Source organism: Chaetodon auriga, chromosome 2 (assembly GCF_051107435.1).
Source record: "Chaetodon auriga isolate fChaAug3 chromosome 2, fChaAug3.hap1, whole genome shotgun sequence".
NCBI lineage: Eukaryota > Metazoa > Chordata > Actinopteri > Chaetodontiformes > Chaetodontidae > Chaetodon > Chaetodon auriga.
Window position 1 is genome coordinate 26260960 of NC_135075.1, and position 26543 is coordinate 26287502.

General features: G+C 42.2%; 2 protein-coding genes across 3 annotated transcripts in view; one reads left to right on the forward strand and one right to left on the reverse strand.

Annotated features, from left to right (window-relative positions):
- The window catches only part of cenpp (centromere protein P), an 88853-nt gene extending 85044 nt beyond the window's left edge, over positions 1-3809 (forward strand). Inside the window, exons 7-9 of one of the 2 annotated variants that reach the window (XM_076743769.1) lie at positions 2186-2265; positions 2369-2460; positions 3449-3809. In XM_076743769.1, coding sequence (XP_076599884.1) covers positions 2186-2265; positions 2369-2460; positions 3449-3579 — 303 coding nt within the window. In that variant the 3' untranslated portion in view covers positions 3580-3809. The remainder of the gene's footprint in view (positions 1-2185; positions 2266-2368; positions 2461-3448) is intronic. The other variant, XM_076743761.1, reaches the window with a different exon arrangement.
- Positions 3810-8789: 4980 nt separating this feature from the next.
- ippk (inositol 1,3,4,5,6-pentakisphosphate 2-kinase) lies at positions 8790-22007 on the reverse strand. Its single transcript, XM_076743715.1, has 14 exons — positions 21754-22007; positions 18682-18741; positions 16221-16316; positions 15047-15113; positions 14649-14767; positions 14215-14304; positions 13392-13450; positions 12813-12885; positions 11204-11338; positions 10780-10900; positions 9930-10065; positions 9719-9821; positions 9396-9487; positions 8790-9033 (listed from the first exon to the last, which is right to left on the reverse strand). The coding sequence occupies exons 1-14, from the start codon at positions 21832-21834 to the stop codon at positions 8790-8792; spliced, it is 1476 nt and encodes a 491-aa protein (XP_076599830.1). The 5' UTR covers positions 21835-22007.
- Between the last annotated feature and the right edge of the window lie 4536 nt (positions 22008-26543).

Sequence of the window (26543 nt, forward strand, 5' to 3'; positions counted from 1 at the left end):
TGTCTGCGTTTACAGCGAGCTGCATGTATTTACACTGTTAGCTCACACACACTTTTCCTCCTGAAAAGGCATAACAGGCGTTCAGAGCCATCTTTTATCCATAACACATCTGTTGCTTAAGGCAGCTTCTCTGATTGGTCAGCGGTTAAGATGAGTTTAGTCCATCTGTTTAGCTGAACGAAGTTTATTTTATTTACAGTAGCAGAACTTTATTTATACGTCATGTAGGGACAAACCAGTCTAAATGGGGCTTTCACACAGCATCTCATTTATAGCATCTCTTATAAATATTTAAGACCATAAAACTTTTTTTAGATAATATTTTAAACTGTGAATTGTTAATGTTTTCACTTAATTGTCAGCATTATTCATCATACTTTGTGAGCTAAACTTTGACTTTTGTGGAACATACATCAGCTTTCAATAAAAAAAACAAAAACAAGTGGGAATAAAATCAATTCTCATGTAAAAACAGACCATTACGGTTTCATTTCTTTCATCATCACTCTACACAACAGTTTTTACCACCCATAACTGTTCTATAGTAATAGTTGGGGTGCTTATAACTAAAGTTTGGTTAATTCTTTATTTTGTTTTCCTTGTTTATTCAGTTCCTGGCAGTTTTATACTTTGTTAGTTTGACAAAATGAGAAATCAGACTCATAGCTGACTTGTTGCTTTAAAAAGGGCGTCATGTGTGTGGGATTAGGACAGTTTGGACGATGTTAAATCAAGACAAAAATGAAGCAAAGTCAGCCTGAACTCCAGATTACATACTGATGAGGAGGACAAAGGTTTCATGACATTTAAGCCCCTCGTGTCTGGACAGAAGGTCTGAATGGAAAGAACAACGTGTGTCCACACTCAGTGTGTTTACTGAGGACGTGGTCTCACTGTGTGGTGGAGGTGGAGCCACTGCTGCTGGAAGAAACATGCAGATATGTTTTGTCTCTGTAAACTCTGAGTAATGTGAGCACATTCTCCTCCTCCACTTTGTTTCTCTCTTATATTCTTCTGTTCATGTGAGAGTGAGCTGCTGTTTGCCTCAAAGACAGAAGACAAACATTGGCAGCATGAGAGAAACAAACTGTGACAACCTGCTCAGTAAACACGCAGCAGAGGACAATCGAGACCTGGTTCTGGTCTCCTCTGGACTGAAACTTGCAACAGTCTGCTTCTGATTACAGACCCCACACACACACACACACACACACACACACACACACACACACACACACACACACACACACACACACACACAGAGCAGCAAATGCCTCTCAGTTGAATCACCTGAAGACGGCCCTCACCTGTTGGACACACCCCTTGATGACTGAAGTGTACTGGAAAACAGCCGTGTGTGTGTGTGTGTGTGTGTGTGTGTGTGTGTGTGTGTGTGTGTGCACAGTTTATTATCTCTTTCACTCTAAAGTCACCACATTCTGGTTTGTGAAGTGGATAAAGTCGTCGTCCCTGAACACTCATAAATCACTTCCTTCTCTCTAAACGTGGTTTTGGGCTGTAAAGTTCTCGACGGAAAACAAAGAGAAGAGTTTTCACTGGAACTGAAGCAGCTTTCATTCATCAAAGTTTCAGCTGTAACGTTGATGAAACACCAAGAAGACCTCACACTCGAAGCATTCGCTCAGTTCAGTCTCCATGGACCAACTTGTGTGTTTTGTTTGATTAATGACGCCCAGAGTTCAGGTTACTAAACAGAGGCTGTAGCGCCTCCTGCAGGCCAACCGACACCACTTTGAAATGGTGGAAAGCAGCAGTAATGGACTGTTTCTCTCAGTTTTACAGGCCAGGAAATAACCAACACTCACCTGATTAACTTTAATTGCACTAAACAATAACTACGTTTCTTTTAGAAATAGAAATAGAAAATAAGTCGACTGAAAGAAGCTGAACACGTTCTTTAAAAAGAACGTTTGTGTCCATTTGTCTTTATTTTTTAAAGAATATTAACTGTAATTCTTTAACTCCTTATTGCTGTGATGTTGATTTTCCACATAATAATTATTTTAAAGTGTAGAAGTACTGTAGCTGGAATTGTTCCTCCAGACTGACCACAGATGCCTGACAGATCACGCTGAGCATGATAAAACTGATGAATGAGGAAGCATCTGTAAACTGATGGTAATATCATGAGTAACTTTATCTCTGTCTGTTTATCCATCTGCAGGAGAAGTATCCGTCTGTCGTCTCTCTTCCTGGAGGCTGCAGGTCAGAGGTCATGACCCTGAACCATCCTGAGCTTCCTGGGTAAATGCACTCACACTGACAGTGACCCCGAGCTGTGAAGGAGGAAGCTGAAATATGCAGAGTCGCCTTTGCTGACATCTGACTGTGTGCTTTTTGTTCGTAGCTGCGTCCTGTTCGTTCATTGGTCAGTTGAGGTTTCCAGAGAGGGCGCTGTCGCTCCAAAGATCAACCTGCTGACAAAGATCCCTGAGAGAGGTGAGATGTTGCTCTGTCAGACTCCCGCTCTGCAGACAGGACGCTCAGCAGGAACACCAACAGTAACACTGCATGCTGGTCCTGACTGACTGTTTGGCTTTAGATGTGTGTTCAGTTGTGTCTGTAGGCTCTTCAAACGAGCTCTACTGAAAAGTGAAGGGACATTACACCTTTGACTCTACCAGCTTTTTCTCACTGTGTTTTTACTGATCAAAACAAAGAAACCAAAAATTACTTGAAACAGCTACAACAAATTTAAACCAGACTGAGCTCTGAGTTTTACAGGTCAGTCATTTTCTCAGTATTTCCTACTAACCAAACAGTTTCCTGGTGGAGTTACCTAGCTTGGTAGTAATTATAGAGAGACATGAATGTCCTTGAAATAAAATTTCTGTTCAAATCAAAGGAAATATTCATAAGATATTCTTTTGTTTTGGAAACTTTATCCTGAATTCTTCAGGAAGTCTGCTGAAAAAGGTCACAGTCCAGCCCAAGCTGAAGTATTTAGACGGTTTGATTTTCAGTGTCAAATCTTGGTTTTAAAACCTGGATCCTGAACCTTTAAGATAAGATGAAACAGTTAATCCCACACCAGGGAAATTAAACTTTTACAGCTAGCAAAGTATAAAAAGAGGCACAGAAAGATCAAAAGGACAATAAAAAAGGATAAAATGTAAAAATCAACTATATATATACATATGTACATTATGTACAAGATTAGAAGAACACTGCTGCCATGAAAAATACCATTGTAAATATATCATTATATATAGACGTTTTGCTTGCTCCTCTAGCAGTTCAGACTTAATGTAAAGTGTACAAATTTATCCCTCTTATTTGTTTTTTCCTGGCAGCTTAGTTATTGCTAAACTGTTTGGAAATTGCAGACCCATAAAATACATTTTTTCTGACATCATCACAGGTTAACTGAACTGTTCTGAGTGATTCCTGAGAGATGATGTTCAGTTGTTTTCCTGTGTGTCTGCAGCGCTGCAGCTGTTTCCCTCTCAGCCTGTAGGCGGCGCTGCGGAGGCCTTTCAGAGCCTGCTGAGGATTCTGGGACCCGAAGCAGCCTTGGAGTCTGTCATCAGGGCGGTCAGCCTCTCACAGCACACATAACTCACACGTTGAAACGTCCAGCGTGGCTGTGTACATAACGCTCTGAGGCCGACTCTTACGCCGACACACCTTTCATATCTCAACATGTCGAATCTGAGCTGACACACGTGTAAACACACACACAGATGAGTAAACACACGGCGACGGTTTAGTCTCTTAGAAATCTTTATTCAATAGAAAGAGCACGACTGTGATAGCTGTAACAGTGGAGCTCATTGGTCAAAATCTACAAAAATAAATAATTTAAATACAAAATGCCAGACAGCGGTGTCGCCTTTGTATTTTCAAATAGTTTTCTTCTCTCAGCTATTTACACACACGCAGTTATTAGAAGTCTGTAGGTATCACAGTGCTGTGATGTTTCTGCAGGCTGACGCTCAGGCAGCAGCAGGAGGCAACCGACCAATCAGACTCCGGCTCACCTGTCTGAGTTTCGTCTCTGAGAACTTTCTTTTGTTTTTGTTTTTTTAATTACAAAACAGCTGTTCTGTAATCTTTAACTTCATTGAATCAGTGCTTCGTACGTTCTTAAGATCCAGTTTGTGTCTTAGTATTATCGTGGCAATAAATCTGACAACCTTTAAAAACCCACAAAGTCATTTAACAACACTTTGAAGAGATTTCCAGAATCCTCGAAGGTTCTTTGTCTGCAATAAAAAATATAAGAACTGTTTCTTAAACCTTTTCTTTACTTTATTTCCTGAAGCACACAAAGATGGTAGCTGGAGATGAAATATGTCTTTATTTTTTTTTATACGCCGTCAACTAAAATTAGAAACTGACCAAACAAACTCGGCTCAGGGTCAACTTGCTCTCTTGTTCTGAAGCTTCTGACGAGGAAATGAAGATGTTCAACCTTCCCATAATTCTGAGGACTTCTTCAAAGTGTGACAACGAACAAATTCAACCTGATGAGGAAGAACGTGTCATATGGTTAAAAGCTCCGCACCAAGCAGGCAAGTGGTCCTTGAGTTCAGACTGATTTTGTCACCTGCTGTTTCAATGAGTCAACAAACAACTCGGCAGAATTAGAGAATTTTATCACATGAATCTGTTTTTCCTCATTTTTTTATTTATATTCATAATAACTTGTCTGGATTAGATTAGATTATCATGCAAGAGACTTGTTTTTTTGTTTTTTTTTAATCCTGATCAACAGAAAAGTCTTTGAGGATTCTGGAAACACCTTCAGAACTGCTGCTGTTGGTTTCAAAATGAATCAGACAGTGGTCGGTTGTCTCAGAGACACCCCGCCCTCCTCCCTCTCACTCCCATGAGCCTCTGCTGCCCTGTCATGCTGCCTGTTGCGTCTTCAGTTCGACAGTTAGAGCGATCAGTGGTTGGTTCAGTTCGACTGCCGTCCACTCTCCAGCCTTTGACTCCTCTGTCTCCCAGACGACCAGGCATCCAACTGCCTAGATGTCAGTCAGAACAGGGGGGAATGTGATTGGCTAAAGGGACAGTTCACCACAAAATCAAGAACTTGTAGCACTGTTCATCTATCCGGCTTGTTCTGGAGAGATCAGCTGCAGAGATGTCTGCCTTCTCTGGAACATAATGGAAGTAGAAGATAATCCACAGACGTTGCTGTAAGCAGCATCATGTAGGAACTATTTTCTTTAAACCGTATCGCTGTGCAGAAGGAGGCGTACAGCTCAGCTCGTACTTAAGGGATGTAAACACTGAAGGCAGCTGAGTAGTTACCTAGCAGTATCTGTTAGCTATGAACTCATCTCCACAAGCTAGAACCTCGTGGAGAAGATGCACTCTTCCCTCTGTGCAGTGAGACGCACGCCGGGCGTAGTGCGGCACAAACAAAATAGTCCCTACGTGAAACTGCTCACAACAAGGTCTGTGGATTATCTTGAGTAAGTGGGTCATGATTTCTGTACAGAGACGCTGCTGTGGAGTTTTTCAAATGTATTTTTTTCTGCCGAGACCTCCAGAACTCACACCAACATTCTGGATGGATAAACAGCAGTCCAGGTGAGAGGGATTTCTTTTTTAACTGTCCCTTTAACGGTCCGACAGAATCCAATGGTATGACTGACAGACTGAAATCTGTTGTTTTGAAGTGTTTAGTGTTTGGACTGAACAGAACTGTGACAGTGACGCACTGCTGATAAATGATTCAGCGTCAGTCATCGTCAGCTGATGAGGAGTGAGTTTCAGTCCTGTAGTGCGTTTTGATTTCAGACGTTTGGTTGGCTGATGGAGGTCATGGTGGTTGGAGAGTGGAAACCAAACAGGGGAACTGAAGTCAAGTGTTACCAGTTTATCTGAAGCCTCTGTGAGCGCTGCTGGTTTAAGAGGACGATGAGATCACAGGTCACCCGACATGATCCTGAAAATGCACTAAACACTCAACTGCTGATGGTAACAAAGTGGGTACAAGTCTCACCGTCCTCAGAAACCTCCCAGCGCTCCTGAACACATCGTCTTTCAAACATCAGACGACCCTGTGGAGCTTCGGGTCGGGTCGTCAGGAGTTCGAGGTACTGAGAGTTCACAGCTGCGTCCACAGCGTCCAAAACTGATCTGATGTCAGTCTGGAAAGAGATACACAGAGTGACTTGTCTCAGATCTCAGCTGTGAACGCAGCACACATGCACACATGCACACACACACACGCACACACACCACCCTCCAGTCCTACCAGAACACTTAGGCACATGGACAAACACACAACAAGCCACTTATGGCACAAAGACCCAGCGGTTGACTGACGGCAGACCGCACACGCTGACCTCTGGAGAGGAGACAAAGCATCCCTGTTCTGTTTCAACCATCTCGTGTTAGAACTTCCTCTGCTCTGGTTCTGCTTCCCGCTCTGCAGGTGAACGGTCAGCCTTCTGTTCAGTGAAGTCAGGCAGTGTGATGACACACGGCAAGAATCACAGCTTCTCCTTCACCTGTCGGCCAACTGTGTGCGATCACAGGTCAAAGGTGAACTTCGACCCGTGAGTCTACACCAACACAGCTAAATCGTGGTTGAATTTGTGGTTTGGGCTTAAACTGTGAACAGGAGACGGAGCAGCTATTTGAAGTGTTTTGTAACTGTACTTTCCAAAGAAACGCATCATCGTGTTAGTCAACCAGGGAACGTTAGACGACTGTTATGGTTTTTCTTCCAACAAAACAAGCTGGATCTTATTCTGACGAGTTAAAGTTAAGTTCTTTTATCAACACAAAATTAAGTTTTACGTCAAAAAAAAAAAAAACAACGTGCCCATCTACCCAAATTACTTAAATATATATAAATATATAAGCTAATACAATCTAATACAACAGCTCTGTCACTAATGCTGCTCTTATTGATCTCATGGTTTTGGTGGCACTGTCAAAGAGGTGTTAATTATATGTTAATTATTGAGGTCTTACTTGTGCTGGACTGCCTCCCTCATGCATGTAGATGGGGTAGACATAACAATAGAAACACCTTTCAGTATAACCACTTTCTAACACTTTCTGTCAAATGACCGTTAAAGGCAGAATTTATAACAGTGCTGTTTTGGGATGGGAGTCGAGAATCAGCTCCAAATTGTGTAATCCATCAGGATCACATGCCCCCAAGTTTATCGATTCCTTTTATTGACGCTGGCGTGTTTTTCTGACAGCTGTACATTGCAAAACAATAACGTCAAACTCACTATGCTGCAGGAAACTTGCAACAAGGACACGGCCGAGAGGAAGGACCAGTCCAAAGCTTGGCTTCATTTCACCAAGAAATAAGAGAACAGTGTTAGTCTTAATGTCTGTAAAATGACAATTTCAACTGAGGGTGGAAACACCAGCAATGTGCTGAAACATCTTTCTACGCGACATCGTCTTAAATTCCAGGAAAGCCGCAGCATTGACACTCGGTGGTATAAGAACATTAGCGCCATGAATGAAAACGAATGCTAGCTCTCAGGCTACAGCCAGCTCAGCTAAAATTGATCTGGAATCGGACCAATAATGGCACTGGTATCAATTCCCATCCCTAGTGCTGTTGTACTGGATTGCATTATATTATCCAGGTGTACCTTATAAACTGGCCACTGAGTGCATTTGCTCTCTTCATTCTGCTGGTTTCCTTTTTATTCGTTCAGATTTGAAGATATCTGCATCTCAGACTTCTGCCTCCACTGACGTTTAGTTTGTGTTGGGACTGAAGAAGTTTTCACTGGAACATTTCCCATCAAATGAATAGTTTCTATACAGACTGTCTCCAGTGTCTCATCCAGAGTTACACTGACAGGCTGCTGTAGAGCTTTACTGCTGTGAGCATCCACAGCCGCTCTGTGCAGCAGTGCAGGCAGACTCCTCACAGACATCTGAAAACCTGGACAGATAAAAACAGAACCAGACAGTTTCACCAGAGAGAGAAAAAACCTTTAGAAGGGGAGAGAACGCATCTTTTAACGAGACTCAGCCTCCATCATAAAGACAAACAACGTCAAACGTTTGACCTTCAACGCCTGATGAGACATTTCTGGTCCTCTGCTGGCTCATGAAGGTCTTCAAACTCTTCATCACCTCCTCTCAGCGACTGACACGAGCTGATCGCTGATGAGCTGCACTGAAAAGTCTGGCCTGACACTCACTTCAGGATCCAGATATCTGCAAAGGATTGTGGGTACAACAAACACCTCCTCCATCCAGACTCACACCGACTTAGCCGTGCTCTTCTGTGGCTGTAGCTATGGCAACTAGTGCTCCTGTCACCATAGCGATGCTTCAGAACACAGTTCAAACATATTGGCTCCGCCTCCGTGCCGACTCTACCAGAGGCCCTGCCTACATTCAGGAAATGACATCATACGTACGTCACAGCTCAACGACCTGCTTTTCTTTTCTGTCGGCCTATCAAGTCCTATCAGGAGGTTTATCCGAACCCTTGCCACCGAAGAAAAGAACAAGGCTCCCTTGTACGCTTCTAATAAATATGGATTATGACAGAAGGCGGCGACGATGATGGGATTCACCTCCTGACGGGAGCGCAGGTCTGTCGCCATGACAAGACAGACTCCAGAATCAGTAACAGAAATATCTGTGAAGTCGCTCAAACGTCTGGTTAGTGGTGACTTCCTGCAGAGAGCAGCAGCAGCAGCCAGAGCTGGTGACTGTTAACACGAGCTGAATGAAGAGAAAGTGCTGCGGTTAAAGTCTCCAATCAACAGCTCTGCATCGACATCTCCTCTGTCTGCGGCCTGGCGTCAGTCAGGGCATCACACAGGATGGAAGAGCAGCATGCACTCCTCTCTCTCCGCGGACGCGAAGATGCCGGGGAGCGGCGGCAGAGGGCCCTTTGGCAAGGCACCGCCCGTCCTCAGGTAGCAGGAGACGATCTTCTGGTCAAGGCGCAGCTGGCGGGGGATGCTGTCGAACGGCTTCGGGTCCAGATCCAAGATGGAGACAGAGTAGGAGAAAGCAGGAGGTCTGGGGGTGAGGAAATCCCTGAGCCGCCTTTGACTGGGGGAGGAGGAGAGGAGAGGAGAAGAGAGGGGGAGTGTTAATGAATGGGAGGAAGAGAGTCGCTGAACTTTCGGGTTAAACATGCTGAGCTGATGTCTGGCTCCAGCTGGTGGACCACACCAGGTACTACACACTGAAACCAGCACATGCACCAGTATTAACTAATATAAACCCCTCATCAATGAGCGGTTTAGTCAAGCTGCCAGGAAACAGTGAAAACCGTCCATCAAATGTTTCATCCAACCAACAGTCCAGTGCAGCGCAGACTGAGAGTTAACCTTAAAAGTTCATTTAGTTTGATGCGTCTTCGTTAATGACACTGATCCAAATGAACAATACTTTCAGAACTAAACTCTCACCCTTCGTCGTCCTCCTCTTCCTCACTGCTGGGCACCAAGGCGACCATTATGGAGCAGTCCTTGGCAGTCATGGCGACGCGGTACTGATGGACCTGAAGTCAGAAAACACAGCAGTTAGACATGCTGCCACATTCACCTCGAAATGGTAAATCAGTGTCTTCCCTCAGCTGACTGGATGTTTTTTATAGCTCTACTCTCTGGGACTTTAACTAAAGTTGTTGTGGACACAGTCTTCAACCTGAGTTTAAGTGTTTAATGAGTTTCCAGCTCTTGGTTGGACTCGGTGTGACGGGGTCATCAGAGAAACTTGGACCCAGACTGACCTTGGCGACAGCGTACTCCACCGAGCCGTCATCCTCAGTCGGACATTTCTGCAGCTTCTCCAGGAAGGCCTCGTTGTACGGACCGTCTATCTGAAGACGGGTTCTGGCACAGAAAGAAACAGGAAGTGACGACGGAGGCCGGACAGTGTCCCCGATAAGTGATGGAGGATTAGATATCTACACAGACACCATCACTACAACTGTGCATTACCTTTCCTTGGGGAAGTCCTGCAGGTGTTGCTCCACTCGCCGGTACAGAGGGTAAAGTCCTTCAATGTCCAGCGTGTCCAACATCTGAGTCTGAAGAATCCTGAACAGCACACTGTCGCTGGGTAAACCCTGAGAGCCTGCACAGACAGACAGACAGACAGACAGACAGACAGAGGGGGGAGGTCATCGTTTCTGTTCTCAGACTGTTTCAGATCCGAATTCTGGTCTAAAAAACATTTCCTTTAAAAGTTCAAATCAGATGGTTTGAGCAAAATGTTTGTGTTGAAAAGAAACAAATGCCTCTTTCAAACCACAAACATTTCTGAAGGAGGCTGCTGCACAAGGAAAACCTTTGTAAGAGGGGACAGACGGACGGACGGACAGACAGGCAGATCTGTTTGACCACAGAGTTACAGTTCAGGTCAGCAGCACGACAGCGTGATCACCTTCTGTTTTTCTGCTACTTCTGTCACTGATTCTTTTATTTATGACTCTGAACACACAAAAGGTAATGAAAAGCTGGACTGAAATCAAAGTCAGGTATCTTGTTTTGTGTTGATTCATGTCTGTCTCAGGGTGAAGAGAAAGGAAAGCAGGAAAACGAGAGTCAAATCTGTCAGAAGGGGAACAGATGCTGGATGGTAACTGCTGTTATTCAGAGTCTAGTATGAGGATGAGAGCTGCAGCTAACACTTATTTTAATTACTGATATATCTGCCAATTACTCCATTAATCCATTAGTTGCCTTGTCCATAAAAATCTCCATCAAAGATTCTCAGAGTCTCCAAATGTCCTGCTTTGTCCAACCAACAGTCCAAAACAACAACAGAAAACAGACAACAGGTTCTGACCGTGGCGGATTCTCTCCTTGTTGAACACACTCGCTTCACAGAAGCTCCGCCCTTCTCCTTGTCTGTCTGTCACCACTCCTCCATCTCCTCCTCCACCGCTCAGCAGGGCGTTCACCAGGACCTACAGACAGACAAACAGACAGACAGATTATTTGGTGAGTCTTCATCACAGGGTACATTCAGAGACGCCTGGTGAGCAGCTCTCTCTGCAGTTAGACAAAAATAAGACACCAGCTGATAAATATCCAACTTCTAACTCAAGCAGTGAAACCTGCTGTGAGTTTCTCTTCCCACATCTGGAAAAACTCCAGGTTTTCTGTTATATGTTCCACACGTAGAAACATGCTTAGTTTCCTGCCCAGCAGCAATTACTCTAATACATTCTTACTTTAAATTAAAGGACACGTGTGTGTGTTGGTTTTACCTGAATGAAGTCGCTCAGGACAGCTCTGAGTCGGTTGTTTCCGTACAGGAAGTACGGCCTGAGATGCTGCAGCAGAGAGTTCAGGTCCAACGAGTCGTCACTGCCCTCCTTACTGCTGTAAATACACTGACCGCCCTGAGAGACACACACGCACACACGCACACACACAGGCCTTACTATGGCTGCTCGATGTCAGCATCAGGACCATGTGATAAACCAAGCTGGAGTTCGGAGAAGTCTGGCTTAGTCTTGGTTCAGACTCTCCTTCTGTAGCTCTGCATGTTGAGCCCAGTCAGTCAAATAAATACCATATTATACTATTATACTATATAATACCATGTATTTGTATTTTGAAAAAACATCAGCACCATCATAACATGTTAGAAAAAAAAAAAAAGATGATTTAAAGGACAGATTCCCAATTCTTCAAATCTATCTTAAAATAACGCTCCCTCGCCTGTGAGTACAGTGAAAGGGTTGTCGGTTCTGTAATTGTCTCTCTCGTCCACACTGTCTGCCAACAGATCAAGAGGTGTTCAGCCCATGTGCAGACTAATCTTTACTAAATTGTATCATCATTGTCCCTGAACGCATCAGCAGCTTTCAGCAGTGCAGCTCTTCACTGGTGACTGAGCACCACCGCCAGCTTCCTCATTAACGTCTATTCAAAGAAGGTGACAGCTCCAGAAACAATCCTCATCTACTACTCAGTTGTAAATGTGCAGCTGCTGAGACATTAACCTCACGTGCTGTGCTTGTGCAGGCTTGTTTTGCATGAGTGCCAAACTGAAGACAGTCACTTCCTGTTGAATGTACTGAAGTGCACTGAAACGGTGATACAATCGTTTATCTTGGGAAAAAAAAAAAATAACTACAGTCACAGACAACTTTGAACTGAAGAAAGTGATTCCATGATTTGTGGTTTCATCTCTGAAAAGACGCCTCACACACACAGTGTGTGTGTGTATTTAAAGGGTTAACAGTCACTGTAACTGTTCCAGTACAAAGATGCCTTCTTAAGGAGATTTGAAAAATCAGTCAAACAAAATCCGTCTTTGTTCTGTGACAAAATACATTCTTAACTTCAGCTGAAGCTAATCTGAGGCCTTAGCAGTCTGAGTTAGACAGAGTCAGCATCTTCCAAAGTTACGCTCTTTTAGTACGAAATCCAGCCTCTGTGCTTCCTTATTGTACTAAAATGACTGTGACTTGTATCTAATTGATTTGATAAACTCAGACTTGTGAAGCTTCATATTAGTTCCAGCTGAACTTTGGAATATTTTTTGCACAGAGCCAAGACTGTCGGTTTTGTCCTTCATCTCTTCCTTTGAAATTACTTTCGGAAGGAATCTGTTTGCAGTCAGTGTGGACAAGAGCAACAACTACAGCGACCAATAAATGTACACATGTGCATATGAGTACTGCATTAAGAGCATCCACTATGGACAGGAGGAAAGATCACAGCAAGCAAAAACTGATCACAGATTATCATTTGAAGGCCCTCTTTAAACCAGTGGTGGTGTGATGGACTGTGCTGCTGATGCAGCTGGATGTTGTGATATACGTACACAAACAGGGGGAAAGACAGACAGGTGCGGCAGTGTCTCACCTTGAAGATTTTGAAGTTGTTCTGAGGTTCTTCTATCAGGTGCCTGATGGCAAAGTGCATTCTCTGTCTGTTCCTGAGCAACACGAGAGAAACCAGAAGAGCAGCTTTATTAACAGTAGCTGAATCTGCAGTGAGGAGGTGTGAGTGCTGCAAGTCCTCTGAGGAACAATACAAAAGCGCTACACAGGCCGCAGTGCTTTTGTGCTGGACTGCATTATTATACTGTGTATGCTGTGTCCTCATGTTTTGTCCAGACAGGGACGTGTAGTTTCAGATCACCAGCTGCGTCGCACCAGAACTAATATTAGTGCAGAATATGAGCAACAAACAGGTCGCAGAACTGATGTCATAAACACAATTATATATATATATATATAGATAGATAGATAGATAGAGATATATATATATATATATAGAGAGAGAGAGAGAGAGAGAGAGAGAGAGAGATGTATACATACACAGTACTGTTATTATGCAGGATTGTTATCTACATTATTACAGTATAACTGTTCACATGAGTTCCACACACAGAAAATGTGGTAGTGTTGATGGTGACAGTAGTAGCAGCAGTAATCTCACCCTGAGAACAGGTCCAGAGGACAGTACATACTGCGTCTTTTCCACTTCCCACTGGCCACCTGGGCGGACAGAGAGAGAGAGAACACAAAGTAATGAAAGAAAGAACAGACCAAACTTATTAATAAGAACTTAAGTAAAAGAAGCAACGAAACCTTCTTGGTCTGTAGTTGTACTGATCAAGTTTTTCAGCCTGATCCTGATCAGAGTCCTTTAACATTGTGAATCTGTCTCTTAAATTTACTGAAATGTTTATTAAATTTGTGTCTGTTTTAGTGTAGCTTTGGCTGTGGTCTGTCATCAAGTTACTGACAGAACTGGCGACAGCTGATACGATCCGTCTCCAGCCATGTTTGTGAAACTGTGAAAGTGACTGTCAACAACAGCCAAAAATGAGAAGCTGTTACTTGAATGTGTTGTACGCTGAGCTTTGCTCAGAGAGGCAGAAGAGATGGTGGATTCTTCAGGGTCAGGGTTTGGCAAATTTTCCCAAACCAGGTGTCAGAACAGACTCACTCCAACCAGTGTTCCTAAATATTATTTTTACATTCAAACACTCTAATTTTCACTTCTAAACACCGTGAAATGCTTTAAGACGCTGCACTGGAACACAAGCAGTGAGGCGGAAAAAACACTCAGATTCTGATTGGCTGATACCAATCCATGAAAGTATAACCAGCTCAGCCCATTCCTGCCGATAACTGCCTCCGCCTGTGACCTTCTACGGATCAGCATCTCTAGTTGTGCTACAGTCACACTACAGCTGTTGTTGTATTTGGTTGTTCTGTGGTTGGTGCAGGTGTAGCTGTATGTTGGTCATAGTTACCTTGTAGTGTTGGTGCATGCAGAAGCGGCACACTTTGGTCTTGATGTCTCTGCTGACATGGTTGGAGGACGGCAGGAAGCCGCATTTAGGCTAAAAACACAACAGGCACAAAAACAGCAGCTGAGTAAGACTCACAGACAGCAGGCTCATGTGATTCTCTGTTTTAGCTCAGTTTGTTTGGATGAGAGTGATTCATCAGCAAAGATTCCTGAAACTGTGGCTGCGTCTCAGGAGGGAGAACATCACCGTGAACAACATCCAGAGTTTTATTACTGAGGTGAAGCTGGAATTAAAACCAGGCTCCAAACTTATTACAGTGTTATCAAAGCTGACTCATACTGAATGAACTGTTCTGTCGATATCAGCGCCACTACACGTAAAAACAGGAACAATTATATTATGCCTAAGAAAGAGATTTGCGTGTGTGTGTGTACCTTGATCTCGATGCAGAGTGGAGGAGTGTGTGTTGGCGGGTGGAGGACTGGAGATGTCAGGTTGGGTAGACAGAGAGCACAGCCGCTGTAGATGTCCATCACCTTATCACATCGCCAGGCTGGAATGCACACACAAATCAGTTATCAGAATAGTTGCACACTCATTTCCTTTCCACTGACTCACAGAATAATTGTCTTGTTGCTGCTCTAGAATTATATGAACTGAATTACTTATTTTCTTTATGCATTTATTTTTTTCTTAAAACTTGAAGACCTGCAGCCCAAAATCATCTAACTCTCTGAGCATACGAGCGTATTTCCAACATGTCAAACTGTCCCTTTTATTGATTTCAATGCCAGAAGCTTCCAACAGAGATGATTAAAAAAAACAGCTTTACCTGGTCTTTGATGTTGAACTTTGATTGACAGCTGTCGCACAAACTCTAGCGGCAGTTTGACCACTTCCTGCAGAGAAAATGAAGTCAGTCACTTTAATCCAATTTGTTAACAGAACAAGTCCATACTTCTGTTTCTCCTTTCTGCTGTATGTGAAGCACTGTGAGCTAATTATGAGAGTGATCATGTACACATCCAGATGTGACCAAACCAGCCCAAACAGCTTCAACAAACAGCCCCGTACAGTATCATCCTTCTGATTATACAGACGCTCACATTCATATTCATCCAAATACTAAGGCACAATAAAGCGCTCTGTATTTTGACAGACCCACAGATTCAGCTGTTAACAGCTTGGACTTTCATCTAAAATTAGGCACCATCTGACCCAAGAGTGTTGTTCATGTGCTAAACCCTCCGGACTTCAACACTAACTCACTGTTTTTGTGAATTTCTGCTGCTGGAACACTGTTTGGTTTATCATTCAGCTCTGCCTGGAGCATGGAGTCCAGTACAAACACCTCCAGATTTTCCACAGCGGAGGTAGAATCAGTCCGCCAAATGTGTCATTCAGACAGAAGATTAATCCCCTGATAGACACAAGTGAATGTGACGGACCTGGTGTTTTTCTCGGTTGACGCACATTGACAGTGGGAAATAGGATGGATTTTTTCAGCGTTCATGAGAACTCCTTTACTTCTACACATCGGAGTCTCTGTACAGGTCTTGAAGAGTAATACTGCAGAAGATGGAGTACAAAGCCTTTTGTGGCTCCAGAGGGAGCTGTGTGAAGTCTGCGAAATGTCCTCAAGTGATGTCACTTCAGTCAACATTAGTCACAAGTCTGAAAATGAAAAATCTGGTGCTGTTGATTTGGAAAGAAGCGACTTTACTCCACAGCCTGCACCTCCTCTCTGCTCAAGGCTACATTAGCTACTCCTAGCATAACGCACCAATCTCCATCCAAACTGTTGGCAGCCAAATTGCATTGTGGGTAATGTGGAAAGAAGCGTGTGTAGAATAAAAAAAAACTCTGCTTCTGCTGCATCAATTTTGATTGTTTTTCCATTATGAGTGTGACAGTGTTATTGAAGTGACACGTTAATGAATGGAGAAAACTAAAACTTAACCCAAAGTAGAATTGCAGCCGACTGTGTAAACACCGTAGCGTCTTACCCCGCTGTGGATGAACTTCTCTCCCAGCAGGCTGCTCATCACGTTGGAGCTGAAGTCGACGATGTTCTGGATCTGCCTGAAGGCCTGCTCCACTGTCTGCAGGACCAACACACACACAGACTGTTAGACTGGCAGGCAGGTAAACACACAGGTAAACAAACAGGTAAACAGCAAGTCATTTCCTGTTCTGAGACATCCTCACAAAGGATCATGAAGTCAGCTCAGCTCAGTTATCATTTGGCTTCATTAAACCAAATATCCCGACATGTGATTGTGGATCACCAGCCTCACAGAGCTGATCGCCATCTGACTCTGTTTGCTCTTAGCACTGTTCTCAGACCTCCCCCACAATCTGCCGTGATCTCACTGATTCAACTTGTTCTGCTGTTGTGCTCATTGACAGAAGTTCCCCTGGCTGGACAAACAATCAACTGCTCAGAGCTTCAGAGACAGGATCAACATCCTCCTACATAACCACATAGCTTCATCAGATGTAACCACATGTATTTTTGTCCATACTGGGATCCTGTAGGGATGGTGACTCCATTTTTCCCCTCACAGCTGACTGGTCAGGAGGTGGTTCTTTCATCAGTTTTGATCTGCAGGACTGAGGAAAAACTGCTCACTGTCTGTCTTGTATGTGTCCACTGTTTAAACCAAAGTTACACTGGCTGAATTTATCAAGCTCAAAAGTAGATCAGACCTTCAAGCACCCAGTTTTTCTACTTTTTCCTTTCATTTTTTTTAAAGTAAATTCACATCGTATAAACAGTAAAGTCAGAGTGACAGCAGCAGTGAGCAGCTCCAGGTACATTTGAATTTCGGGGCAGGGCGACACTTTGCTTTGCATTTGCGGGGACTGTGGCGTCAAGCCTTTAATCTGAGCAGGATGTAAAACCAGCAGCTAAACGAAGCATTGTACTGCTGCGCCGAGCCATTACACTGAATTAAATTTCTATTTTAACGCTGCTAACAGATACGAAGCACAGCTCAAACCTCCGATGTCTGGCTTCTCCTCCCTCTCGTAATCAATCAGCCTCACAGACAGGATGACGGACAGTTCTCCTGTACTCTCACATAAGCCAACACAGCCAGCTGGCTTGCTTATTCTAAAACCCGTTTAACACCTGGGTGTGCATGCAGGTGCAGAGTGGGATCATCCAAAGCAACCATGACACTGCTGTTTCCAGCCAAATGCTTCACTTGATTTTGGTTGGTTTGTTTTTGGATTAAAATTTGAACGCTGTCATTTACAGCTTGTCTATCTTTGTTTTTCCTAACAATATTTTGATATCTACTGTTTACTCAGCTGTAACAGCGTATCTTTGGTCCAACGGCACCACCAGGAGCCTGCTTTCATTAATCTTGTGTTAAAACTCTGTTAATTCACAACACACATTTTCAGTTAATCAACCAGTCATGACGTGGGAGCTCACACCAAACATAAACACTAAACCCTGACTGATCCCGTCCATTGACAAGTACTATAAAGTTTTATTCAAATAAGGTGACAACTGTATGTTCCCAACAGTGCTGACAAAAAGAAAGGCAGCTAGCTGTATCTTGTTAAATTTCAACTTCATCTGTGCAGAAAGCAAGAAAGAAGAAGAAGAATGGAGCTGCAGACGGGTGGAGGATGACGAAAGCTTGGCTTGTTTTGAAATAAGAACTGCAGGTATGTGCTTATGTGTGTGTGGTTGAAGATGAGTTTACTAAAGTCAGCCACAACATCTAAAATACCACTCCAGTATTAAAATAAAATCATTACAGATCTTCTGACAGCATCAACTCCCTCACACTGAACACTAAATAGCAGCTTATCTCGTGTGAATTGGGCCCAATACTACCACAGAGTTTGAAACTGATCTGACTCCGTATCGTGTCTGTCTATCTTAAGCCTTGTCGGCTGGACCACAGCAAAGCAGGACCAGCCGTATAAAAGCAAAGACCCTGACTTTCTGAATGAGTGATGAATTTTCACCACTGAATGGTTGAGTGTTGGAGTTTCCCTACTGGATGTTGCTGCTCTTTCAAAATGAATATGTGCAAACAGCATTCAGTTACGTCCTTCGGCACTTACAGCGCTCCTCTTTCAAATCAAAAGTCTCAAGATTTGAGTGGAAAGTGTTGTTATTGCAACTGCATTTATGGCATTTTAGTGGCTAAAACGTAGCTTAACCACGTTGCTTCAGTTGACTTTAAGAACAAATATTACTGGGACACTCTGCAGAAAAGATTATAGACACTACCACTGACTATCGGTGCAACAACTGGGCCACAAGAGAGCACATGGACCATACAAAGCTCAGTCATACATTAGGTTTCAACCCTGTCATTGCAAAGAATAAAATGTAATCAACAGCTGGCCATGTGATCTGCATCAAGATGTTTTTAGTGAGCAGTCATTTGGATCAGGCTTTAGCTTCACACATACCTGAGACACACACAGATTCATATTTACCTGTGGTGGGTTTTCAGAGTCCTCTGCAGGATACTTGAGCAGGCGAAGAACTCTGGAAAGCTGCAACAACAGAAGAGAAGCGAAGTTAGGATGAGTGGAGGCTAATTTAAACATGGGACTGACGTGGACTCACACCTGCACTGCAGAGGACCAAGACCAACGCAGGAACATCTCCAGCAGATTCCTGAGGTGGGTTAAAATACTGATAGTTTTCCCCACAGTGCAACAGCAACAGTAAGTCCATTCAACAAGGTCTGGGGTGACTAAGACTCAAACATTTTAACAGGCTATCAACACCGACTAGCATTGCTAGCATCCAAACGTGCGTCAGAGCACAAGTTGGGACAAGTGTTCAGACTGTTAAAAGAACGTTACACACTACGTAAAAACTGTCAGAACACACAACAGTGACGACTTCTGTCAGCACTCGGGTGTGATTAAGTGAGGAACGCCCATTTACCGTTGACAGAGCAGATATCAGGGGGGTTTAATAATAATCAAAATAAACTTTACTTGTAGGGCACCATTTATACACAAAATGTCGCTCAAAGAGTTTCACAACAAAGAAATGACATGCATCAAGTTCTTCTCATAAGAAATATGATAGCAGTGAGTATCTGCATACCTGGAAGAAACCTGACACCTGCCGCTTACTGTAAAATCCACATTTTCCACGCAGCAGCTCAGTAAAAATTCAGATTTCTGTCCTCGGCTGACTTCAATTTTAAACAAGGCTTCAATTATTCTTTGTACGACTGAAACACTCTTTTGGTGCAGATGCTGCAGAGAAGGGACAGTTTTTCCTTAGAGCAAACAGTCAACTTGTCATGTCACAGTTTAATAGTGGAGTAAAAATATTTTTACACTTCTCATCATAGCATAAAAGATCTGTAATTCTGTGTTTTGCACCCCTGCTTCAGCAAAATATGTCTCACTCCCAGTCAATCACCACCCAACTCCATCATTTGAGGAAAGTAATGTTAACAAAGGTATCCAGTGCTTATCCACTACTTCAGAACAATTTTATCATCATGATTGTTCGCCAGCAGACAGATAACATGACTGCAGAAGTTAACATTGAGAATGAGGGATTTCCGGTTAGCCTGGGTCATACACAGCATTGATTCAGTCCTGCCCTTTGTACACACCACCTGTCACTACAACCGATTATCAGTTACCAATATTCCAAACCCTGTTGTGTGCATACAAGGACAAGAAATCTTTTGAACGAATCTAGCCGGGGAAACCAGGTTTCTCTAGTTCCATACTGTAATTACAGAAAACAGATTTAGGTACATACACCAGACACATGGGAACAGACTACCACACTATCTCTGGCATCATAAATCCACAGGAAAAATACCAAGATGGGACAAAATAATGTCCCACAGAACAACAATCATGTTAACACTAAGTGGAGTTATGTACACTACACGTGCAGAGGATTGTCTGAAAAGTGTAAATGTCTGTTTATCTCTCCATCGTTCATCTCAGTTTTTTCCATCAATGCTCTCTTACATAATCACACCTGTTGATGGGAGTGTGTGTGAACCACTGAGTTAAGGTTGAGTAATAATGACAAAACCATACCGGAAAATATTTTTGCCTTATGTTGTCATAATTTCTGGTCATGCAAGATAACTGTGGGCAATGGTGTAAACGGATGAGCAACACTGAATAATGGCAATACTGTAAGAGCTGGATTAGCCGAAAACAGACTATTCTGTCTGGTTATTTGAGACATAAGAAGTTTAGAAATAGACTCTTCAGAGATGTTATCCCTCTCAACCCCCCATAATATCTATGTTTATCTTCTACTCTTCATCTCCCACTGAGATGTCTGTAGCATCCAGTCTAAAAAACTGTCAAGAACTAAAAACATCAAATGTCTGAATCACATGTCAGTTTCTCATCACATGATTGTTGATTTAATCATGTGAATTTGTCAATTTTAGACCATATTTTATTTAGACAAAGTTGCTGTACAGCAGTTTTACAACACTTAAACACATCCTTTGTTCAGTGAAAAATGGGTTTGTAGCGAATATATCAAATTTCTTACAGTAAGGTACTGATAAAGTACTGTTCTGGTATCAGGGCTAAAACTCGTATCACAGCGTGTATAAAACAAAAAATGACTGGTGTTAATTTGAACTTCTGGGAAACACAAACTTGAATAACTGAATTTTGTTAAGATGCCCGACAATGTGATCATCCCATCTGGAGACAGTAACCAACAACACTGAATATGCCCAGCCGTAGAAAAGAATATCTATTAAATTGTAAACAATAAAAACCCAAGAAAGCTTGACAGTTCCTGGGCTGGTCGCAGCACTGCTGCTGCGATGGTTCGCTTTCATAACGTGTCATCAATTGCTCAATCCCACAATGGACAGACCGGTCCTGTGTAGGAGATTTTCCTTTCCCACAGTCAGCTTGGGCACGTCAGTAGATGCACCGCCCTGCCACGGTCAGTCCTGTGTCTGTCAGCAGGGATTAGCCAGCATGGAGATCACCTCAAAAGACGAGCCGTCTGCCTTTCAGTCAGCGGGCAGGTCCCATGAAGCAGCAGCCCACTAAACTTGCAGCTGGGAAATAACTGGCTGCTAACGGCTAAAGTAGCTCCCCAGTAGCCCTTTGGGATCGTACATTTTCTAACTCAACACAACCCAGTCAGTCTGCCACTTTGACTATTACTGATATAAATCTATAATCTCTATTTATCGGTGGTGTATTGAACGTCGCTGTCCCCGTCTAACAACCGTTTATTCATTGGCTGGACTAATATGAACTCTTAGCTGTTGGCTAGCAAGCCGGTTAAGCTAGGAAACACAGGCTAATGGTAACGATGATTAACAAAATCCTGGCAGTTGACATTTCACCCCCTCAATCATAAACACATTTTTCAGAGAGTTACTACAAAGTTTCCGCTGGCAGCAGCACCACAGTGAAGCACATTTAACGATAGATAAGTGTGAAGCGGGCGATGGGTGTCCTCTCCTCTTAAAGCTAAATTTACACTCCGGCTTTAGCCGAACTTGGTTTAGCTTCGCGTTAGCCTAGCCTACTCACCTGTACGTGTGAGACCACCAGGCTCTTGTTTCCCTCTCCGTGATACTTCCAGTCGTTCTCGTCCATTTTGTCCAGTTCCATCACACCAATGACGACAAACTGAGGTCCCGTTAACGGCCAGAAAGTAACACACAACGGCAAGGCAACATACAAGTACTCCGACCGCTACTACTGACTGCTAGCAGTAATTCAGAAGTACTGCAGGACCGACTGACTTATACTGCTGCTCGACCCCGGCTGACCAGGTTCCCCCCAGTAGTACTTCCGACTAAAACTTCAAAATAAAGGCCCCATTGGGCGGACACTAAAGGTTCTTGTTCTTGCCGCTGAAAATCTGCAATTTCAAATTGTGATATTTCAAGAAAAAAAGGTGGAATTTTACAGGATGAAAGTAATGATTTAAAGAAACATATTTCAAGAGTAAAACAATATGTGAATAAAGCTGTAGCTTTATGAAGACAAAGTCTTATTTCAAGAAACTTACTTACAACAAATGTCATAATACAATGAGGTTATGTTTATTTAAAAGTCCGTTTTCAAGAACAGAGTTGTGATTTTATACAAATAAGTTTATTATTATCATTATTATAAGTATTACGAGAAGTTATAATAAGATGAAATTGCTGTTTTTACAATAAAAGTTCTAATATTGACAAAAATGCTACTTTCTAAACGTAATATTATTACCTTTGGACTAAATGGGCATGAAATTACGAATCAGAATACGTCAATCACCCCATGCATTTTATAATGACACGATTGAGCATTTTGCGTTATTTCTTATAGCATTTCCGGTGTTATTCTTGATTAACTCTTTCCAGCTTGATTGACTGTTTGCTTGACAACTTGACGGACCGCTCCCTATTACCGTTGTCCACTGGAGTCCCGCCTACTCCGCTGTGATTGGTCAGAGAGGTATCAACAGGGTTGGACAGGTGGGATGTAGGGGAAAAAATACTTTGACAGCGTGACAAGTGACGTAAAAGGATCCAGAAGTGGAAACGTACAATAGATCATGTGATTAATGAGTAATGCCTGTATGTAAATAGGAGAAAGCCGAGATAATCCCTCAGCAGCAAAGGAAAAGTACAGCTTTGTGTCAACATTTTGGGAAATAGCGTAGAGTTTCTCAAACTACATGTATTTACAGATTGTCAGTCATCCAGGTCGTGGTAATCCAAGGAGGGTTGAATCAAGGGCATCTGTGCTCGGCTGTAGAAAGTTGAACACTTTGCCTCTTCAGGTCGAACTGGCTGCTGAGTCCCAAGTGCTTCAGTGCTGCTGGCAGGTGTATCAGTGATGTCAGCTGTCACATGAAGTGAAGCTCTTCAATTTTGTCAGATGGGATGAAAGAACAGCACTCTAGTTCATTGCATTTTGTATTTTATATATATATATATATATATATATATATATATATATATCAGGTACATGTATTTATAGCATTTCCATTTTATGCGACCTCAGTTATACTTCAGTGTAATTCAGAGGAAAATATTGTGCTCCACAAGTTTTATTTGATAGCTTGGGCCACTTGTTACTTATATGTAAAGTTAAGATTTTATATATAAAATGTATTGTGGGCTTATAAAATATGATGCATTGTTACGGATGAAATGTAAAATACTAAACAAAAAAAAAATAAGCATCACTTTGACCAACTACAACAGCAAAAGGCGATTTAGACATTAATACTTCAGTAATAATAATCCAATAAATAAAAAAAAAAACAGGATAGTAAAACACTCATAGGGGTTCTTGTAGGTTCCTGAATTAAAACTGCTTTAAGTACATTTTGCTAGTAATACTTGCATAGTTTTACATAAGACATTTTGAAAACAGGACTTTTTACTTGTAGTGGAGTATTTCATGTATTTTAAGTATCTGAACACTTTCTTTTGTCCAAGTGTAGGCACAGACAATTGCAGGTCATCCAGGTCTTTATGTCCTAAAGACTCGCCTGAAGTCCAGTTAACTGACTGGTTTCTTCTGGCTTCAGTGATAAATATAGCTGGGTATCATCTGCATAGCAATGAAAGTTTATGGAGTTTTTCCTGATAATATTCCCCAAAGGAAGCATCTATAGGGTGAATAGAATTGGTCCAAGAACAGAACCCTGTGGAACTCCATGACTGGCTTAAGCGAGCACAGAGGAGTCATCACTAACGTGAACGAACTACAATCGATGTGAAAAGTGGGATTTAAACCAGCTCAGTTCTCTGAATGCCAATCAAGTGTCACCAGATGATTTGTCCTTGTTCTAACAGAGAGAAAACAACATCTCGTCTGTACGTATTAGGCTAATTCAACAGTATATCTTGGAATTTAAAAGGTCCAAAATCTAATTTGAGCATGAGTGTTTTATTCGTATCTCTCATAACTTTTGTTTTTCCTTTTCTGGACAGAGATGGAATTCCCTACAGTCCAAGAAGAGGCTCTCACTCTTACTGCCAAGATTCAGGTAAAAACCCAAAAACTCTTCAAGCCTTTATTCATCAGCTCCATCGTAAGATGTGTTGGTCTGTCAGCTTCATGTTTCAACTCCACTTTACTTCTATTAAAAATCTGCTAGATTATTCATATTTAAACAAATCAAAACATAATTTATTTTTAGAGATTAAGCTTCTGAAATTTTTCAACCACCTTTGCCAGCTTCAGCATGTGGAAATTAATGTCTGATTAATAATAATACAAAACTGTTGTAACTTTCAAGATCTGAGTACATTTCTTCCACTTAACTATCACATACAATAATAATAATAATAATAATAATAATAATAATAATAATAATAATAATGATCTTCTGTCACAGATTATATATATATGAAAGAAAGTAAAACTGACATGTCAAGTTCATTTCATCTGACATCATTTCTTTTCTCAGTGATGCCATAATGTCAGTTTTATTTATATATTAACTGCAGTTGATTATTTAATGTTGACTTCATGAACTGTGGACCAAACTGGTATCTTTAACAAATGGTTTGATGTATAACTCTGCAAACTTTATTTGAATTATTATGTACGGTGGCCCTGAAGTGCAAAACGCTAACGCAAAAGAGAAAACACGAACGCAAAAAAGAAAACACAAACGCAAAAGAGAAAACACGAACGCAAATGAGAAAACACGAACGCAAAAGAGGAAACACGAACGCAAAAGAGAAAACACGAACGCAAATGAGAAAACACGAACGCTAATGAGAAAACACGAACGCAAATGAGAAAACACGAACGCAAAAGAGAAAACACGAACGCAAATGAGAAAACACGAACGCAAAAGAGGAAACACAAACGCAAATGAGGAAACACAAACACAAATGAGAAAACAACAACATTAACTCTAACGGAAGAGGTAGGTACCTGCGGGTGGCATGACTTGACGCTGATTGGACGACGTCACTGCCCGTCTCTTTACCAGGAAGTAAACATTTTTTTCCTTCTTTGCCCGCCAAGCAGACAGAGCAGTCATGAGTTGTGCAGTCTAGTCTTATTTTAATGTTGTGAAAAGTTGACAGCATATCTAGTATGACGTCATATGTATGCCCGGCATCAAAGTACTCTTTGATAATACCAACTAAGTCTGAATCACCAGTCGCGCTCATGTTTTGAAACCGATGCGTTGAGGTAGGTTTACTTCCTGGTAAAGAGACGGGCAGTGACGTCGTCCAATCAGCGTCAAGTCATGCCACCCGAAGGTACCTACCTCTTCCGTTAGAGTTAATGTTGTTGTGTTTTCTCATTTGTGTTTGTGTTTCCTCTTTTGCGTTCGTGTTTTCTCTTTTGTGTTCGTGTTTCCTCATTTGCGTTCGTGTTTTCTCTTTTGCGTTCGTGTTTTTCTCATTTGTGTTCGTGTTTTCTCATTTGCGTTCGTGTTTTCTCTTTTGCGTTCGTGTTTTCTCATTTGCGTTCGTGTTTTCTCTTTTGCGTTCGTGTTTTCTCATTTGCGTTCGTGTTTTCTCTTTTGTGTTTGTGTTTTCTCTTTTGCGTTAGCGTTTTGCACTTCAGGGCCACCGTAATTATGAGTGTAATCCATCATCTACTGTTACTGGATTGTTTTGATTTGTTGATACACTGTGGATGCTTTTTAACTTGCCCACCATTATTATTAGATGTTTAGACAGATTCATTACTGTTGTAGTTTCCAAATGCTGACACACAGAGGGGCACAGGGGACTCCTCCCTCAGACCTAACAGCTACTTTTAGCTCTAAAATGCTTTGTGAATTACTTGAGGAGAAACTTTGAGACGTTTTGTGGCCTCAGATTCTTCCTCCAGCATTTAGACATCACCATCTGCCTCAGAAATCCATCACCTGTCAGGATCTACAGAGTTCAGGCTTGCACATATAACCACTGTAATTGGATTTCTTATTATTGATCTTCTCTGTCCCTCAATCGTGAACCAAGTGATTTCATCTTCTCTTCATTCAGTCGTAAGCATTCACTGCCTTAAAGCCAAATGACTGACTATGTCATTTGATTCGGTGTATGTATGTGTTGATCTGCTGACCATGACACCACGTATGTACTCATCTACTGATTAAGAGAACATCCTGCAATATCAAAGCTACTGATTGACCGTTGTCCTGATTGAACAACACTTTATGACATGCCTGTTGTGCTGACATTGTCCTGACGGTAATGTCATCCTATTTACAAGATAATGTATTGTCTATAACCTGACAACTTTCCCTGTTCTGGGTTCACTTCTTGCCGTCTCACTCGAGGCGGCAAGGAGTAAGAATAAACTCCCAGACGACAAAAATTGCCAGAACACCACATAGCAGCTGC